Source organism: Eptatretus burgeri, chromosome 4 (assembly GCF_056783735.1).
Source record: "Eptatretus burgeri isolate ZD-2024b chromosome 4, Ebu_testis_v1, whole genome shotgun sequence".
Classification (NCBI taxonomy): Eukaryota; Metazoa; Chordata; class Myxini; order Myxiniformes; family Myxinidae; genus Eptatretus; species Eptatretus burgeri.
In genome coordinates this window covers 1,757,605-1,777,993 of record NC_140964.1, presented here as the reverse complement: position 1 = coordinate 1,777,993, position 20,389 = coordinate 1,757,605, and the positions used below count along the sequence as shown (strand labels likewise).

The window sequence follows — 20,389 nt, the reverse complement described above, 5'->3', positions numbered from 1 at the left end:
AAGTACTCCTCATAGGGAATGTGATTATTTTTATGATGTCATAGGTGCCTTCATTCTGATGTCATAAATGCAAATGTGGAACGCTTTATTTGATCAGTTTGAAAATTTTTGAGGGCCATCTCGGAATAAAATGGTCCACAGAAAAACATTTGATGATGTCATCGGTCACATGATTCGGCAGCCTTTTTTTTTAACCTTCCAAAAATCTTCTCTGAAATGGCTGAACAGATTAAGGCAACTTTATAGCTATGACCGCCTATTCATGAGAAACAAAAGGTTCACATATGACATCATCAGTCAGTCACATGGTTTGGCAGCCATATGGGATTTACCCTAAAACCTATCTCTATCGAGTGCAGCCTGTGGCTGCTGGTTGCATCATTAGTTTGGACGTGGCTATGCCGCTGATGCGGTGTCCCCCTAACCAGTACACTGGTGCTCATTTTTCTGACCTCGGAAGGATGACAGGCTGAGTCAACCTCTAGTATTTTAATTCAGCGGCCAACGGGGCTTGAACTCAGGACCCTAGGATCCCAAGCCACCACCCAAATCACTAAGCCAACACCAGGCTTCTTAAAACCTATAAAATTGTTCTTCTCCAGAATGGCTGGATAGATCGAGGGGAAATCACACAAATGTTCCCCAAGCCTTGAGGATACCAGGGTATTCATTAATAATTGATGTGACATGGTTTGTCAGCCATATTGGATTGAGCAAAAATCATTAAAAAAAATTATTGCTCTTTAACCATTTAATCAATCGGTGTGAAACTTCACAATTATGATCTAGTTGTGATGGGGAATGCAAGTTTTAAATTTCAACCTGATCAAACACATGGCATGGCAGCCAGAATTATTTATTTTTTATTTTAAATGTGGGGTAAAATTTTTTTTTAAAATAAGGCTCACTTGGCTGTGCCTGGATGGGTTTGAGGGTCTAGGAGTATCAGCTGAAATGTGAATCCTATCCGGGTTCCTCCTGATGACTTCATCTTTGCTTTTTTCTTGTTTGGGTTCCTTCTGATTACTCCATACCAGGATTGTTCCTATTTGGTCTTCCATTTGATTTCAGTTGAATTTATTTTTATCTCATTCAAAATTCAATTGAATAATCATGATAATATTAAATGTCATTGTCCATGGGTCAGGGTCAGATGTCCAATCAAAGTCGGACGTCTTGGTACCTGGTCATCACTGCCTGCAGTTATAAAGTGGCAGTTCTAGTTATGTCTATTATTAATTACGTAATGCACCAGTACAAAAACAACACACAAAAGAAGTGCTGGCAAAGGTCTGCAATCTCTGATTGCTCTTTTTCTTGTTTTTCTTCTTGTTCTTCACTCTGCCAACAAAATCGCCGGAGGCATTATTTTTGGGTTGTCCGTCTATCCGTCAGTGAAGGTTACCGCAATAACTCGAGAACGGCTTAAGGGATCTCAGTCAAACTTGGTCCAAGTTTGTATAATGATGCAAAGATGAACACATTATATTTTGGTGTCAAGAGGTCAGAGTTCCTGCTAACTTGTGAACCAGTGATTGGATTTTGACCAAACTTGGTATAAGTATATATTATGTTGAAAGATGAACTGATGAGATTTTGCCATCAAAGGTCAGAGGTCGTGTCAGGTAACAATGTGATGCTTGAGAACAACTGGAGGGATTTAAATGAAACTTGGTACAAGTATGTATATGTATAATGATGTAATAATGTGGGTAGAAGCATATCGGTCGACGTCGGGATGACAAAGAGTGCCCCTCCAGTTTTCCTTAACTCACTAGCTTGCGTTTTGCCTCAAGTCTCTAGCTGATGTCATCAGGGCATGAGTTGACTTGCAACCAAAGGATTTCCATTGAATGGGATTGTGGCACGAGTGAGTCTGTTTTGACTTTTTGTGACTTGACTTCTTTTTGACTTGTAAAAAGAATTGCACAATAAGTTCACCATTTATGACATAGCAGACGCCATTTGTATCGATTTGAATCTTTTTATTTTTTTTTAATACAAGGTCTAAGGTTCGTAATGTAGCTGAGACACACACACACACACACACACACACACACACACACACACACACACACACACACACACACACACACACACACACACACCCACTGAGGTTGGGCAAAGTGCCATCACTTCCCAGGATATGCTGGGTACCTGTAACTTCACTGCTCTGGTGCTGCTTTTTTGTTTTCACCCCTGTTTGTCCGTTTGTCTATGAGCAGGATATCTCAAAAAGTTATGGATGGATTCGGACAAAACTTGGTGGCCAGGTTGGGTGTGCGACAATGAAGAATTGTTTAGATTTTGGTGAAGATCCGGATCCACCAACTTGAAATTTTTAATGTGATTCTTCACCATTGAGAGATCGGGACAAAACGATATATAGCACAATATCCAAAAAGTTATGGATGGATTGTGACAAAACTTTGTGGAAAGGTTCGGTAGGTGACTATAACAAGCTGATTAGATTTTGGTTAAGGTCCGGATGCAGATTTGGCCTATCGATTGAATACAGCATGTAAACTGTTCTCGGCTTGGCGGAGGTACTGTACACACTCTACTGAGTGCCGTTCTAGTTTGTTCATTCATTCGTAATCTAAAGAAGAGAAGCAAAGCTAATCAAGTATTGCTTGAAGTACTATTTCCCTGATTTCAGAACCATTCCACTGAATATATCTGAAGAGTAGCATTTGCAGCAGTTATTGGTTAGCAATATTTAAAAAAAAAAAAAATTAGAAATCGAATAATGGATCCCAACTGCTCTAACCCGCTGTAATGTTCTCTTCTATATTTGTCTCACCTCTTTTCCCCTCTGTCCAGTCATCTCCATCGTCTTGCTTTTCCCATGTTGATTTATTTGTTGTTTTTTTTGGTCATTTTCTCATGCTGAAAGCGTTATCAAAACTATTTAAAGAATGTCAAATTTCCAGGATACTCACCATGTTACACATTTTATAAAAACAGATTCTAATTCTGACTGGACCTGCCTTTCGCTTTTATACTTCTTTTTCCTGACAAAGTTCCCATTTGTTGTGGGTGAAACGACACTTCCTCTTTTAGTAATAGCATGACAGCAGAACACAAAGGTTTGGCTGCAAACACAATTTCTTAATCTGTTGTTGAGTTGCATGATCTGTACTCATCATATCGTGTCCTCTTATGATGGCGCTCAAGAAACGATATTGCTTTATCTTTGAATGTAAAGTCAGAACATGGATTTCAATGAAATAATTAAACAAACCTGATTGAAACGGGTAAATTTGATTTGATTATTTACTAATTTCTGTTCATTTTTCTGATCTGAACTGTTCCAAATTCGCTTTGTTCGCGCTGTAATGCTGTGGAATCGGTTTCTCTCTTGTTTGTGGAATTTGATTTGATTCATTTCTTGGTCGGAACGACGACTGTTCGTTGGGTAGATTTGAGGATTGCACGGTGTTATCCCTGAAAGCCATGAGAAAATGACCATCATCGCTGACAACTTTAACTTGTACCACGTTTCCACATTGCGATACACGGTTGACTGTCGCCGACACCCTTCTGGAGTGGATCTGACTCGTTGAATGTGATTGATGTCCATAAAGCCGATACAAGACTCCTACAATGTTTTTAATCGTGTTTTTTATAGCTCTCTGTTTAATCGTTATGAATGTTTGATATTTCAACTTTGAAAGAGCAAAAGATAATGATGAGGGAAGGATTTGATTGTTTTTTTTTTCATTGAGTTAGTATTACGAGCCTCAATAATCCTGACAACGTGACATTAAGTGTTTGTGATTGCAATCTGGAATGCAATCTCATTCAACCGGACGATACAACCGTCCTCACCGGATCCATTTTCAACCTCGTCGATAAGATTCTCGTCAATACTTTATATATCACTTGCATTTGTTACACTCAAGTCCCTAATAAGCATGCATGCATGCTTGTTTTTTTTTTCGAAGTGAAAATACCCCCGACACGGCCTCTATTTGGGTCTACACGCTTATTCAAAAATCGTTCTTGCCACCCTCAGGTTATATTTACACCGGCGAGCGTGTAGGGTGACAATGTTGTCCCGTCAAGAGATGTGTCGTCTTTATTCCCAAAATTCCTTCATCTGCCAACGATCTCCGCCATGGGTCTGGGTACCGTGCCGCGTCAATGTGGGTCCCGCCGGTTGATTCGTTCGGCTGCCTTAGTGTGCCGCCACTGACTTTTCCATACCGGAGAAGTACTGTACTTACGTCGCGGTTTACTTGTATTTCAATCGTTTCGTGTCATTGAGATAAGATGGAAGAAGTCTGTCCTGACGGATATTGAAATGGAAGGAGGTGAAGAATTAGACGAGGCATCAAAGATCTGACATCAACCATCACCCCACCGAAGGGAGTCACCAGGAAGAGGAAGGGGGAAAGTAAGGTACCACGAGATGAGGGTGTGGAACTGATGGATTGTGAGGGAGAGGAGTTTGCTCAAGAAGAATTGATGCAAGAGTTGGAGTCCCCAGATTCAGATGAGAACGAAAGTCAGACAGACATTGTATCAATTCAAGAAGACCTCCCGTCTCCCTCCACTCTCTCACACGAAGCGACAGATGATGAAACAAAAGCAGACTGTGCATTTCTTGATGACATCTAAGCTGTGATCGACAAACATTGGTCTTCCACATCTGAACTCGTCACTCCACAGTTCGGCAGATTCAAAGCAATCAACGCAAACGCCCAAAGGAGTGTGAAGAAGCGCATACAGATTGCCAAAGAAAAAGCGTAGCGTGCAGTACACATCTTGGCATTGTAATGTATGTATTTGAACAATAAAATCCATGTTCTATATTTGTCACATTTCTGGTTTTTCCACCCTGCCCTTTTATTCAGACCTGCACGCTTTTTAGACTTTTTTTGGATTTTCCGCCCTCCACTCTTATTATGATTTGGAAAATGTTCCACCCTACACGCTTATTCGGGACTTGAGAGTAATCCAGTAAATGTTTGTTTTTGTTTTTAATCGTTTTGCTTTGATTTAAACCTCATGGAGAAGCGAGTGCATCTAAAATCACACGCAGGACAAAGGCGCGAGTAGATATCGGTGTACTTCAATGTGAGTTGCAAACACCTCGGTGGATGATGAACAAATACACAGTGAGTATGTAGGATTTGAACCATTGATTCAGAGGCTCTTCTGGCTAAACAGTTGTATCGGCTCCCTATTAGGCATGAGCTTAGTAGAGCTGCAGCCCCCTACGTCTCCGTAGGATTGTACTGCAGCCAATATCAGGAACATAATTTAATTCTCAATTTGATAGACCAGTCTACCTCTGAGAGGGAGCATCCATGGACACGTGTTTCAGGCTTGTTGGCCCTCGTCAGTGTGGACCCGAAGCTTCTCCCTGGAGCTGAGAACACTATTCAAGCCAACTGTTGTACCTTGTTAGGAGATAAGATGTGAACTGTTAATTATTTTGGTAAAGCATCTCATAACCTTGAAGCAAATGCAGTCTTTGTATCTTAAACTGCAACATTTTATCAGTTGAGGCTTCTTGATAAATGTACATAACAAACCCGCTCCACCTCTCTCCCTCCCCCCCGCCCCCCACCAACCGCCACTACTACCACCCTCAACCTTCTATCCCACCATCCTGTAAACAAACTTGCAAGTCCCCCACATTTGCACTGAAATCGTACACTGGTAGGTGTTCTTCAAAAGCTCAGACATCCTTTTTGTTCCTTTGTTTATTTTTGCCTTCACTGCGTTGCTACATTCCTGCGTTCCATCCTTTATGGACTCGAATTGTAATAGTGTAGTGGGAAGCAGTCCAGCTGAGAGGGCCTTCTGTATGTTGCATTCTTATTTTATTGAAGGGCAGGCATAGCGCCATCAAAGCACGCAGGATTGACCACATGTCGACGTCCTGCTGGAACTTGCTGTTTATTAGACTCTCAAATCCATGCAGCCATTGCTGTTTTTGGCATTGCTTGCACCCTTTCGTATTCAAACGAAACCACTGCTGCCGTCCAGAAAGTTGTCTTTGAAAGTTTTTTCACACTTGTAATGTGTTTCTCCATGTAATGTTCCCTCAAAGAAGAAACTCAGTTCTTTGAGATGATTTTTAATGAAATAAAATGTATAATTTGATTAACCCGTTTATTAATGGATGCTTCAGTTCAAATTGGTTGCTTTTATAGGTCGGCATAATTTCAGCCTAAGTTGTTGCAAAAGCGGTGTCTACAAATTACGTACTTGATAAACAGGTAAGGATGATTGGGAGTAAAAGGATTACTACTACTACTACTACGACTACTACTACGACTACAACAGTCTTAATTATTCCCACTTTTTGTGGAGTCTGTTGGGAAAAGTGTCCCAAGTCCTTCACAAACTGGTTAGCCAGGATTGATGTTCCACTTTGGTTGAGGAATTTGTCATTTGTTCAGAGAGCTGGCCATCACTTGTCCACTCTTCACAAAGGCCACTGTAATATGTTTTACTCCAACCAACTGTAGCTATCAGATAGGAGTGTGGTACACTCAGGTTAATGTCAGGCATCTAAGGGATGGCACCATTTGTGATACAATATCCTACTTGTGAAACATCATTCCAACAGTTTGTGGTCAGGTTGAGAATCAACTCATGCAAGAGAGAGATCAAATCTTTGGGAAATGCGAGGAGATACTGGAGATGGGCAGATGTTGACATTTATCTCCACCGCCAAAGGTGGACGGAGGTTATGTTTTCACCCCTGTTTATCTGCCTGCCTGCCTGCCTTGTCTGTTTGTGTATGAGCAGGATCCCTCAAAAAGTTGTGGACATATTCAGATGAAACTTGGTGGACAGGTTGGATATGTGACAAGGACGAAGTTATGAGATTTTGGGGAAGATCTGGATCTGGATCCAGATACTCGATTTTTTTTTATTCTTACCCATTGAGAGATTTGACTAAAAATGATACAAAGCACAATATTTCAAAAAGCAGTGGACAGGTTATGACAAATTTGGTGGATGAGTTGGTTAGACGACCAGAACAAGCCGATTCGATCTTTGTTCAGGTCCGGATCCAGATCCAGCCTATTCGTGCGATACAAAGCGTAAACAGTTCAGCCTGGCGAAGTATGCGCTCTACCGCGTGTCGCTCTGGTTTCCCGATGTAATATGGAGATGGTTGTAAACAAACACACACATAAGTGAATTAAACTTGTATCAAAAACATTTTTAACAATGGCCGTTGTTTTATGGTGTACATATGGGAATGGTTGGCAGGGTGGTGGGTTTTTTTATTCTCCACCATCTTGGTGTACATAATATAGCCCCGTGGGGGATTGACAGCTATTCCCCCAACAGGTGGGGTGAAAATGAGGGATTTGGGGTAATTATTTTAATGAATTACCTGAATTTGAGACAAAACCCCTGTTTTCACCCTTTTATCGGGGCGGATCTGGACGGGGACTTAAGGTGAGGGTATGGTCACGATGCTGTGTGGCCAGTTTGGCCTGGATCCAGTTGTCTGTTTCTGAGAAGAAGATTTTTGAATGAAACACCAATATTTGGGGCAAACTCCCCTTTTCCCTGTTTTAAATGGGAGGATCCGGATGGTGAGTACAACCCCACGAGACTTTACTGTCCTGATGCATTGTGTCAAATTTGGTCTGTATCACTTGGGTAGTTGTGGAGATTTTTTTTTTTTTGAAAATTAGGGATTTGGGGAAGGGGGGGGGGAAGCTACCCTTTCCGGGGGAGATGCTGCCATGAGGAGCACAACTTAAGGTTAGGGTATGGTCCCGGTGCCTCGTGGCGAGTTTGGGCTGGATCTGTCTGGCAGTTTCTTAGAAGAAGATTTTTGAATAAAATACCAATGTTTGGGGTAACCCCCCCCCCCTTTCACTCTCTTGATAGGGGCACATCCAGATGTGGAGCACAAACAACCCCATGAGACGTTGTTGTCCTGATGCATCGTACCAAATTTGGTCCATATTGGTCAGGTCGTTTGTGAGGAGAAGTTTTAATCAAATGTTAACGGACGTACATATAGATGGATAGCCGGACACCTGGACCCACTCTATGAGATTATTTTGGAGAAATACATTTAAAAAATAGGTGGTCCCAATGTGCTAGTGTTTTGGTGGTTTGGGAACACCAACATTTTGTTTTATGTTTAAAGACTGCTGTTTCCATTCATAGCAAATTAGCACCACAACCTGCTTCAAAGCCTTTTGGCAAGCCAACACTAAACTAGAGCTGCACTCGGAAGAGCGCATACCTCCGCCAGGCTTAACAGTTTACGTTTTGTATCCCACTGATCGGCCGGATCCAGATGTTCATCAACATCGAATCAATTTGTCCTCGTCACACACCCAACCTGTCCACCAAGTTTCGTCTGAATTTGTCAATAACTTTTTGAGATATCGAGTTGTACATCGTTTTTGGTCCAATCTCTGGTGAAGAATCACATTACTCGTATCTGGTGAAGAATTACTTTAAAAATTCTCAGATCTGGATCTTCACCAAAGTCTAATGAATTCATCCCTATAACACATCCTACCTGTCCACCAAATTTTGTCAAAATCCGTCCATAACTTAAGTTATCTTGCTCACAAACAAACAAATAGGTGAAAACATAACCTCCGTGCACCTTCGGTGGCAGAGGTAAATATGTTTGCTTCAAGGCCGTTTAGCAATTTTTTTCCGGTGTTATTGATCCACTTATTTGAGGATTTTGAAGTTTTTATTTTTATTTTTGGCAAAATACAGCTCGCCATACTCTGAGGGAATTCCTCTGTGCATATTCCAGGTGATTATTAATCGGTGATGAACACAATTGTGGGATCTTTTGGCAAGACGGACACACACTTGCATGAATTCCAAGCATTTTGCATGCACATTGTCAATGCAATGATATTTCTTACTTTTATTTGTGTTCCAGTGTTTGTAGATTAAAATTTTCACAAAAAACTTTTTTATTTTTGGTTCAGAAAATAACGACAAAACCCTCCGACTTGTACACGCTCAAAGTCCTCGTGAATATTGTGGGAAACACGAATGTGATGTTAATGGCTTCGGGTGTTTGTGGATGTCCAGCTTCCCCCTTCTCTATCCCACTACAGATTACTTGAAATAAAGGCGTCTCTTGGCAGTTGAAAGTTCATGCTCTCGGTTATAATTGGTGTTTCTATGAAACCACGTCGCATCATCTTTAAGAACATTGAACATTCTGAAAAGATCTGCATTAAAATGATTTTAACCAAATAGCTGGTTTGTTATCGGTGGTTTGTTCGCAAGTGTGATGTTTATTATCATCTTACAATAAGTGTGATCTTTCCAGCAGGTGCTGATTATAATCTGCTGCTGGACGATTTGAGAGACAACGTAGCTGTTCAGCTGTTGCGGTTGCCTCGCTCGCTCAACAAAAACACAATATCTGAGAATGATGAAAAACCTGTCAAGGTATAAGATCCACACATTATATTTACCACCATTAAGAAAAAAATGTATCCAAAATCCAGGCTCATGGAGGGTAAAATGGCAATGCACTGTCAGTGGGTGCAGAGTTGGACAGTATGAGCAAGAAAATTGATGAACACGAAGAGAGGAAAGAAAGGAGAGGAGGAAATGCAATAACCTGCAAGTAAGAAGGTTGGATTAGGTAGGTTAATGGGGGTAGAAGGATTGCAGGTAGGGATGGGGTTGGGGGTGGGGTGATTGTGATACAAAGTGGTAGTGCACCACCTGCTTAAAGCTTGGAGAAAAGAGTGAGCAACTGACCTGTCTGCAATATGACAGCAACATGCCTCATGTGTTGGCCTTATCGTGGGAGGTCCCAGCAATGTTGAGAGCTTTAGATTCCACAGAATCCAGGAGAGACAGATGTGATGCTGGGGTGCCAGAACAAAGGGGAGAGCAGTACTCCATTGAGCTATGGACAAAGGCCTTGTAGCCTGTGAGTGGTTCAGATTTTAAGCAATATGAAATGGTTCGAGGCGAGGAGTGCGAGTACTCATTTGATAATCTGATCAATTTATTTTAGCTTTTGTGTCCTGAGACTGGAAATCCAACTTGCCATAATGGCTCAAGGGAAGCAAAATAAAAAGCTTGTGAGAGCATCTTTGTATCATTGTGGTTGTCAGGGTGTATGCCTGGAGAAACATCCACTTCTGTATCGTCCGATGGTATTGTGAATGATTGTGTATCAGAATAACAGCCAGTGCCACGGTCCCCCTGTTGGATGAATCACTTGATTCAACTCCGTACAAAATCTGAGTTTGTGAAGTCATTTGGTCCACCATCAATATGGGTGCTCTGTCCTGGAGCACCCCCATACTTCCATTTTGAAATTTACACTCCAATCAACGAGCATACACTTTGAATCGAAGTACGGACTGACGTATTTACAATAATCCTGGATGGCATACTCTGATGGCTTATTAATTTCTCCTTTTTCGATTCTTATTTTCCGTTTGTCCATTTCCACTGGTTTTTCAAACTGTGCATTCTCTAATGTTAATTGTGTGTATATTATTTTAACTACCTTGTATGTTTTTGGGGTTTTTTTTTTACTATCCCAGGATGATCACAAGTATTACACCACATCTTATGGCTCACAAGAGAACAACAAGCAGCTGTGGGTGGATATGGATGCCATAGAAGACACCTCCGCGCGTGTGCACGGGATCCTGTCGAACACACACAGACAGGCAGCAGTGAGTTCAGAACACGGTTTGAACTTTGTTTCTGGAGATTTGCACCTTGAGATGGGAATTTTAAAAAGTGTACTTTGGAGTGATCATTCACAGTAATCCTGACTTATTTTGGAAGCATTTCAGCTATGGTTAGAACTTATGGAAATGCAAGCATAACTGTGGTGGGTATGGTTAGCTGCGAGATATAAAATAAAGTCACAAGGCCGGAGATCATAACGATGGTGATTGTGATCGCCTTTTGTTGCTTGACATCCATCTTTGTGGAAGATGGAGTCTTGTGGAAGAGCGAGGTGACAGAGGGTAAAATGGCAACGTTCTGACAGTGCAGTAGTGGGACCATGGTTGGACTCGTCAAGCAAGGGAATTAACAAATCGGAAGAGAGGATAGAAAGCGCAGCAGGAGGACAGTGTTGGGTTTGGAAGAGTTAATGAAGGTTTTCAGATCGTGAGTAGGTATTGGGGTGTGGTGGGGTTGAGGGGGGTGACATGAGATGTTGGTTCACCACTGAGTCCCTCGAGGGAAGAGTGCACTTGAATAACATTTCCACAAATGGGAGAAAAGAGGAGCAAAGCAGTTGTGTGTGGAAACCCTGGATATGAGAATTTAACCAGTAGGGGGTTACTGGAACAAAAGAATATCCTGGAGGACATTGGGAGGTTCACACGGTAAGATCACTCCATAATCTGCCGAGCGATCTGCTGTTTTGATGTGCACTGCATGTTGTACGATTGTGCATGATCGACAAAAATGTACATCGTCGCTGAACTTTGGTTACTTACACACCTTCAGAAAATAATTTGACAGACCTGCAATTTATTGCCATGTGCTTTTATCTTTCAGAGAGTGAATATTACCTTTCCATTTCTCTTTTATGGACATTACCTGCACGAAGTCACAATTGCGACTGGAGGTATGGATCACTGGCACTTTATCCACTCACCAAGTTGGTATTTTCTTGCTGTGCATAGATTGTTTTAATCAAATTTTACTAATGCTGGTCGTCATTAGATTGTTCATGACACCATGTTGCAGTAAACATTTCAGCGATCTGCTTGTCATGAGTGTGTTTGGAGGAGTTATTGTGTTGTTAGTGTTGAAACTTTTATTTTATTTCTGTGTTTAATTGAGAGTACATACATGCACATGTCTTTACCCCCTATGTTTGTGCAGGGTTTATTTATACTGGAGAAGTTATCCACCGGATGTTGACTGCCACCCAGTACATTGCTCCTCTCATGGCAAACTTCGATCCCAGCTTGTCACAAAATTCAACTGTTCGCTACATCGACAATGGTAAGGTGTTTGTTTCCAGCTGCCTATGTAACTAGAGTTCATAGAACACCTTACCCCATTCAATGCTTAAGTATAAAATTATATTGAAAGAAAATAATGATTTTAAAGGGCATATGAAAAAAAAAGAAGAGTTCAGCACTGTTGATACAGATTTATACACCACCTTATCTGACATGTCCAAGTGCTGTTAAACTGGAGGTTTTTTGAAGTGATAAGAAGGCGTTTTGTATTCTACGGTGTTCAAGTATACAATTCAAATTTAAATAAAATAAGGATTGTAAAGGTCTTATAAAAAAAAATTAATTCTGGAAGTTTACCACCATTGACGCAGTGGCTGTCACACCACCTTATCTAACATGTTACATTAGTTCTTCATGTCTGTTGTTTGTGTCCTTTATGACGTCCTTAATAACAGTAAGTTTCCTGTTTCAAATGATTTTCAAATTTTGTTTGATTGCCAGACAGGCAGAGAATTTTTTTTTTTTAATCTCACTGCTCTGCACATGTACAGTTGGGACAAATTCAGAGACAAAGTAATGTAAAATGATGGGTTCATTTTCCGATCCATGTTCTGATTCATGTTCAGAATCTAACATTCAATTCAAATCAAGTTGTTCCTCAATTATTCATTTATTTTTGTGGACTCAGGGATGGCTGGATGGACGGACGGACGGACAGACAGACAGAAGTTAACCTATTGCTTAATCCCATTTTTCGCTTCGCATGGTAATTGATTGTAAAGGCAGGGCTGTCATTGTTTAGAGGAAGGGGAGGGAGGTAGTAGGTCAGTGGGGGAGAGATTGACACCCAAGGTTCTTTACTTGATTAGTCTGAAATCTGCTGCTGGGTGTGTTCCAAACTTGACTTGATTCCAAAGTCAAAGCAAAAGTAGTAACAAAACTTTGATGCGGTATGGTACACAACGAAGCAACTTTTTTACTGGCTGTTCTCTTTCCATCCCTCCTCTACTCCATGTGTACTGTATATATAGTCACCCCATACCCGTAACAATATAAATTGTTACGGATTCAGGTGACTCATGGGGTTCACGAGAGGGTGACTCGGACCAACTACTCGACCTCTGACCCTGAAGCCGCCAAGCCACGGATAACTCCACGACCTAACACGTTTGAGCAGCCACCAGTTGAGACAGCAAAATCTAGCAGGGTCCTGACGCCCACAATTGTGTTGCCTTACTAGCGATTTCGCTCTCCCAACTTGGGTGCCACCTTGTCTACTTATTATGTCGGTTCATTGTACAGTGCGCCACTGAATCCTGCATGAGAGATGTGCTGTGCTTTATTATGTATCGGAAAACCATTGCACTTTGTGTATGCACATGCAGTGAGAAGGGACAAAGTCCGATGTAGTAAAAGTAATCTGATCGGCCCGAAGGATTAATGACCACAGATGGACTGAGGGAAGACCGACCGTCTGTGGGGTTAAAAGTAGAACAGATGAGGTGAAGGAGAGGTTGTCAAAATGATACTTGGTGAAGGGGGTTATTGTTAGATTGAGAATGACAGAGGGTTTGGAACGGACCAATGGGGATTGAAAGTAGCACGGGGGGAATTGTTGGAACAGATTGATGGGGGTTGAAGGTAGGAAGAAAGAGTGAAAGGAGGTTGTTGGAATGGACCATTGGGATTAAGGAGGGATTGTAAGTAGCAGAGGGTGCGGAACTGATCAATGGGGATGGAAAGTAGCCGTGGTGTGGTGGGGGGGGGGGGAGGGAGGATTGTTGAAATAGATTGATGTGTTGAAGTAGGAAAGAGTGAAAGGAGCAGAGCCGAGGTGGGGGGGGGGGGGTAGGGAAGACCCCACCTGGGAAATACAAACCAACCTCAACGCATTCCACGTGAAACCCTAAGACAAGGGGCAAAGAAAGGTTCTACCTACACACACACTTTAAATAACTCATCCTTGTGTCACCTATGTGTCCATGTATGCTCTCACCCTGGTGTCCGTTTCCAAAACCATCAATACAGTCAACCCCCGCTTCATCGCGGTTCACCTATCGCGCCCCGGTTCATCGCGGGTTTTCCCTTGCAACGTAACTAATTTTTTCTGCGGATTCCCCCGGTACATCGCGGTAATAATATATAAAATATAAATTATTTAAGCAATAAATTATAACGCGTGGCGCTCGAAAGTATCTTCATAATAAAACAAACAAAAAAAAATTTGTATGTTTGTCGACACAACGCACGAGACAAAGACAGAGAGCACGCTATTCATTTCTCCTTGGCGCTGATTGGCTGCTGCCCACGAGGCGCACTCTCACTGTCTTGAGTTTCGCTTGTGAACGACAGATATTTTCTACGTTTTTTTTCTCCAAGCCCTATGATGCCGCCTAAAGGAAAAACGTTTGCCACGGTTGGGCGCCATTCCGGTTTGAATGAATCGACCATACGCTACATCAAGAAGGACGAAGCCAACATCAGCGCTTTACATTCGCAACGCGCTGCAGCACCTCGTGGAGGCCATGGATTCCGATGACAATTTTTCTCTGAGGGCGTATTGGCGTGATTTCACGATAGCAACGTGTCTCCAAATAATTCAGAAGGCTCTACAAGAAATGAAAAAAGAAACCTTAAACGCCTGTTGGAAGAAGCTGTGGCCAGAATGCGTCCACGAATACAAGGCCTTTTCTCCAGACGAAATTCACCATTCGGCAATCGATAAGGCGGTCAAGCTGGCGAAGATTCTAGGAGGAGGATTCAACGATATGACGCACGACGAAGTGAATGACCTCATCGAAACCAACTCTGACCCATTAACGGACGAGGATTTGGCTGAGCTTACGAAGTCTGCGTGCGAGGAGGAGGAAGAACAATCTGATCCATCGCAGGAGCATGACGACGGAGGCCTCTCACTTGAACGCTTAGCAACAATGGCAAAAACTCTCCTCACCACCATGAAGAAACAACGCCAGCAACTGCCCATCACAATGTTTTTGCAATGTTACTGAGTTTACAGTAAGCATTTTTATGCTTCAAATGTTTTCTTTATGTGTTTAATTGAGATTAAAATGTGTTTAAAATGTGTTTTGTGGATGCGTCCATTCATCGCGAATTTTCACTTACCGCGGGAGGGTTTGGAACGTAACCCCCGCGAGAAACGGGGGATTACTGTATTTTTATTTATATATATATATATATATATATATATATATATATATATATATATATATATATATATATATATATATATATATATATATATATATATATATATACAGTAGACTACTCATAAGTCGTCACCATCGGGACTGATAAAAAAAAAGTGACGACTTACGCGTATGTGAACATTCATGACTGTGGGGTGAAGGATGAAGTCGCGCGTGGCCTGGACACGTACGTGTGAGAGGGTGCAACAATCTCTAAGCCGGCTACTGTACCAAAAGGGAAACACAATCTTCGGTGCATAGGTGGGGGTTCATTGGTGAGTTGGAAAGTGATCAAGCAAAGATGGAATTCATGAATCAGTTTATCAAAAGTAAAGATAAAGAACAACTGTATGACAACTCATATACCATCGGTGATGGTATATCACCATCAACAAATGTGGAATGAATTGCTGTTGGAATTCATTCATTGGAATGAATGTAGAATGAGTTTTCATATGGAATGAAACCTCATATACCATCGACAAATTACATGACACACAGTCATCGTGGTGATGACTACCACTCAATGCCCATGTGTAAGTGAGTGCGTTGATGTACAAAACAAGCCAATATAAAACCATGATTGGACTTCAACACGAAGCTTGATCGATCCTTTACTCCTTCGCCAGAGACTGCATTGCGCAGCCTGCCTACCACTTCAGATGCATGTGGGACGGCGTGCTGACTGAGTTGAACGCAGCGCAGTTATAAATAGCCTATCACTGGCGGTGTACACCAATGAGCGCGCATCACAATTCCATGAAATCTGGCTTCTCACGAGACAGCAGTTCTGTGTGACGAGTTAGGCGTGGTAATTTTCTTGAGTTTCCATTACGCGGGAACGGACAACATCTGACGACTTAGACGAAGTGACGACTTAGAGATGACGGCTTACAGACTTTATTCAAAGGGATTTAACATAAGATAAATTCTGGACTTTTTGACGCTGCCGACTTAGGGGAAGTGACGAGTTACATGCTACCGACTTGCACGTAGTCTACTGTATATATATATATATATATATATATATATATATATATATATATATATATATATATATATATATATATATATATATATATATATATATATATATTGTTGTGGCACTGACGGCCAGGGTTAATCCCCCCGACCCAATTTGTGGTGACAAGTGGTTAACACCGCCAGGCCGGACAGTCGAGCGGTTTTTCCTTATTAGGATGTGGACAAGTCAACGCATGCCAGATTATGACTTGCACGGGAAAGGCATGGGGCAATGGCGGTGCAACGTGGGCACAGAAAGGGATGCACAGGGGGTTTATACTCGAACCCCACGACAAACACAGCCATTTAAAATGAACACATTTAATGAAAATAGACAAATATTTACAAAGGACAATAATCAGAATATAACAATACGTGAGATAAATTAAAGTCTCAGTTGAGGTGCCTCTTTACACAGACTTAAATACAAACAAGGGGAAACAAAATAAAAGCAAACCTCTCCTTTATTCTGACACTTAGCTTGGCCCAGAGATGGGCATGGAACATGGAATCGAGGCGCTTCGATGTGCACGTGTAGACGTGTGCAAAATGGCGCCAAGTCGCTCTCTCGCAGTGGGGCAAACATACGTCAGGCAATTAGTGAGTGGTATTCAACACCATGGCTCAGAGACCCCACGCGGCTGCTTCGCGCCTTGATCATCCTCACCGACCTGCTATTTGACATGCATGAGGTTCGCGGTCTGCTACTCACGACCCAACCAAGAGCCAAAGGCCAGCGTCTTGCTTCACCACGTGAACCAAATCTCCTCAGTAGGAATAATGAGAGCGTGAATACAAGAATCGTGCCGTCTTCATGCGTCGAAGGAAAGCCAGCCGTAAAGCCCTGTTCTTACAGGCCATCTCTGAGCTACGCTCTAAGCCTGGTGTTGGCTTAGTGGTTAGGGTGGTGGCTTGGGATCCTAGGGTCCTGAGTTCAAGCCCCGTTGGCCGCTGAATTAAGTACACCAGGAGGTTGACTCAGCCTGTCAACCTTCCAAGGTCGGCAAAATAAGCACCAGTGTACTGGTAAGGGGGACACTGCATTAGCGGCAGAGCCGTGTCCCAACCAATGATGCAACCAGCAGCCACAGGATGCACTCGATAGAGAGGGAGCTACGCTCTCTCTTGACCATGTGTGTCCCTCACTCCAAACTCAACCGATCCTCCTCCCTGAACTTTCCACTCTATTTGCTCTTTTTCTTCTTGTGGCTGCAAACATCTTTTGTTGCCTTTTTGATAGTTTGGGAAAGTAGCCTTAAAATATCACCCGCAAGGCTGTGATGGATGAAGAGATCTCATTTTGTGTTTATTTTTGCTTCTTTATGATATGTTTATCCAGGATCAGCACTTGTTGTTCAGTGGGATCGTGTGCACCTGAAAGATCAGAGCGATGCAGGAGCCTTCACCTTCCAAGCCTCTCTCCACAATGATGGGAAGATTATTTTTGCCTACAAAGATGTATGTTTGGGTTATATTGTTCACAAAAGCCTTAACTTTACTGACATGATATAATCTGTGCATGCTGACACATGGTGGGTGGGGATCTTGAACCTTGGTTGTAGCAGTATATACTGAGGAGAAAGTAACTTTGATCTCAGATCTTCCAGCTATAGATAAAATAGGACTTCTGGTTTGGGGTTGCTTCGAGTGTATGTCGATTCTCCAGCTACTCCCTGCCCCCCCCCCCCAAACCAAAGCTAAGTTTTCATAACTGGATACATTATGTTTTTCTGTTAAATTTTTGTCCCTATGTTGCTGTATGTGTTTATGTTGAAAGTGTTCCGTGTTCAATCGTACCCTGTTGTAGATAGTGTTAAATTTGTTTTTGTGTCACCCTGACCTATTCTTCGAATAACTGGGAGCAAAATTGTCTTGGTTTTGGGGGTTTTTTTTCTCATTCTGTTTCCTTTTTTCCCAAAATTTTGGCTGTTCTGCCTCTTCAGGTGAGGTCAGGTATGGGAGCATGTGCCAGAACAGCGCGTCGCTGCATCCACTTTCCGCCGGTACTCCAGGGGCCTCCGTCTAGCCATCCCCCAGGCAGATGCCAGGCCCATCCCCATCTCCTTGAGATGATGGTCAACCTGCTGTAACCAAGAGGCACGTGGTCGGCCCACTGGCCTGCTCCACTCACGAGACTCCCCCGCTGAGAGAATCTGGTGAGCAGGATCAGCGTCAGGAAAACGAGCCACATGTCCATACAGCCGCAACTGACGCTCATGGACAATACAGGTAACAAATCTCATCCGAGTCTCTCTCAGCAACCGCTCGTTGGACACAAAATCTGACCAGCGATAGCCAAGGATTCTCCGAAGAGACCTGGTACCAAAGGAATTAAGTCTCCGTCTCAGATCCTTGGTCAGAGTCCAAGTCTCGCATCCATAGAGCAAGACTGGAAGTACCAAGGACCTGAAGACTCGGACTTTCGTCCTCCCGCACAGGTACCGGCAATGCCACACCCCATGATCCAGTGAATCCATGACTCCCCAGGCCCGACCCAGACGTCTATTGACCTCTGACTCGCAGCCAGCAGAGACATGAATATCACTGCCAAGGTAAGTGAATCTCTCCACGACCTCAACATCCTCACCACAAACAGACACAGACAGGACAGCAGCATCCAAGATGTCACCGAAAGCCTGGATCTTAGTTTTGACCCAAGAAACCCATAATCCCAGCGGCTCCGACTCCTCATTCAGCACCTCGAGGACTCCCCAAAAGGATATCTGAAGTCTCCGCAAACATGACTGCATCATCTGCAAAATCAAGGTCCGAGATCTTGACATTCCCAAACGATGCACCGCAGCTTGATCTCTCCAACATCCTCCCTAAAATCCAGTCCATACAAGTGCTGAAAAGTGTGGGTGCCAGTACACACCCCTGACGAACTCCAGTAACAACTGGAAATAAGTCAGAGATGGTACCACCACACTTCACAGCACTCTCAGTACCAGAGTAGAGTTCAGACATCAGATCGATCAGTTTTGGTGGCACCCCACTAAGACCAAGAATCCTCCAGAGGGCATCCCGAATCACTGAATCGAACGCTTTACAGAGATCAACATAGGCTGCAAGCAACCCCTGCCGAAACTCTCGTCTGCGTTTGGTGAGGACACGAAGAGCAAGGATACGGTCAATCGTTGACCTCTTTGGTGTAAAGCCTGACTGCTCTGGACGCTGGTGCTCAAGCAGATGGTGGCGAACCATATCAAGAATTATCCGAGCAAAGACCTTGCCTGGCACTGAGAGCAGCGTCACCCCTCAGTAGTGGTTGCAGTCTTGGCGATCACCCTTCCCTTTCCAGAGAAGAACAACAAGGCCCCTCTTCCAATCAGTTGGGATGATGCCTGTGTTCCAGGCAGAGCACAAAACTGCATGCAACACCACGAGTGCAGCATTTCCACCAGCCTTGAGAAGTTCGGCATGGATGCCACAGATCCATGGAGCTTTACCCCGTTTCAACCGGTTCACCGCAGCCCGTGTTTCCACAAGCGAAGGTGGACCACAGTTGATTTGAGGGTCAGCAATAGGGATTGCAACACCCTTGACGTCCAACTTGACAGCTGGGGGATCAGCCTGGTACAACCGCTCAAAGTAACCGGCCCAGCGGGCCTTCACTTCATACTCCTCTGTCAAGAGCCTACCACTCTCTGCTCTAACTGCAGTGCTCCGAGGGATGGGCTTGGATGAACGCAATGCGGGAATTACCCTGTAAGCGGGATGAGAATCACCTGTCCACAGGTGATGCTCTACCCCCTCATAGATTCCTCGCACATAGGCCTCCTTGTCCACCCTCAGTGCACGTACAGTTTTACGCCTCAGCTCCCTGAACAGCTCAGCTCTGCGATTCAGCCTGGCCCTGCGACTCTGGTCAATGGTATCCAGTGTCCCTTGAGAGACAAAATTCTTCTTTGCCCTGCGGTGAGATGTAAGACATCCACCGGCAACATCAAGGATGGTGGTCTTGAAGGCACTCCACAACTCTTCAGGACCCCCCAAAGCACCCAGACCCCCCAAGTGTCCACTCAGCCTGTTCGCAAACTCCTCAGCGACTCTCTCATCCCTGAGCTAGCCAACATCCAGCCGAGGCTGGGATGGTACCATTCTCCAGGATTTAAAGTGCAGCTTTAGAGTTGCTGCAACAAGTCTGTGGTCAGTATTGAGGAACTGAGCACTCCGGTAGACCCTGCAGTTCTGGATCATCCTCCAGCGACCGTCAATGAGGACATGGTC

At 43.3% G+C, this 20,389-nt stretch overlaps 1 protein-coding gene across 4 annotated transcripts in view; it reads left to right on the top strand.

Moving 5' to 3' along the window:
* The window catches only part of PLXDC2 (plexin domain containing 2), an 81,444-nt gene that overhangs the window by 12,872 nt on the left and 48,183 nt on the right, over positions 1-20,389 (top strand). For 2 of the 4 annotated variants that reach the window (XM_085876664.1, XM_085876663.1), the window contains exons 2-6: positions 9,302-9,420; positions 10,539-10,673; positions 11,515-11,584; positions 11,845-11,967; positions 17,499-17,617. In XM_085876664.1, coding sequence (XP_085732790.1) covers positions 10,605-10,673; positions 11,515-11,584; positions 11,845-11,967; positions 17,499-17,617 — 381 coding nt within the window. In that variant the 5' untranslated portion in view covers positions 9,302-9,420; positions 10,539-10,604. Of the gene's footprint in view, positions 1-9,298; positions 9,421-10,538; positions 10,674-11,514; positions 11,585-11,844; positions 11,968-17,498; positions 17,618-20,389 lie in introns of all 4 variants that reach the window. The other 2 variants (XM_085876665.1, XM_085876662.1) reach the window with 1 other exon arrangement.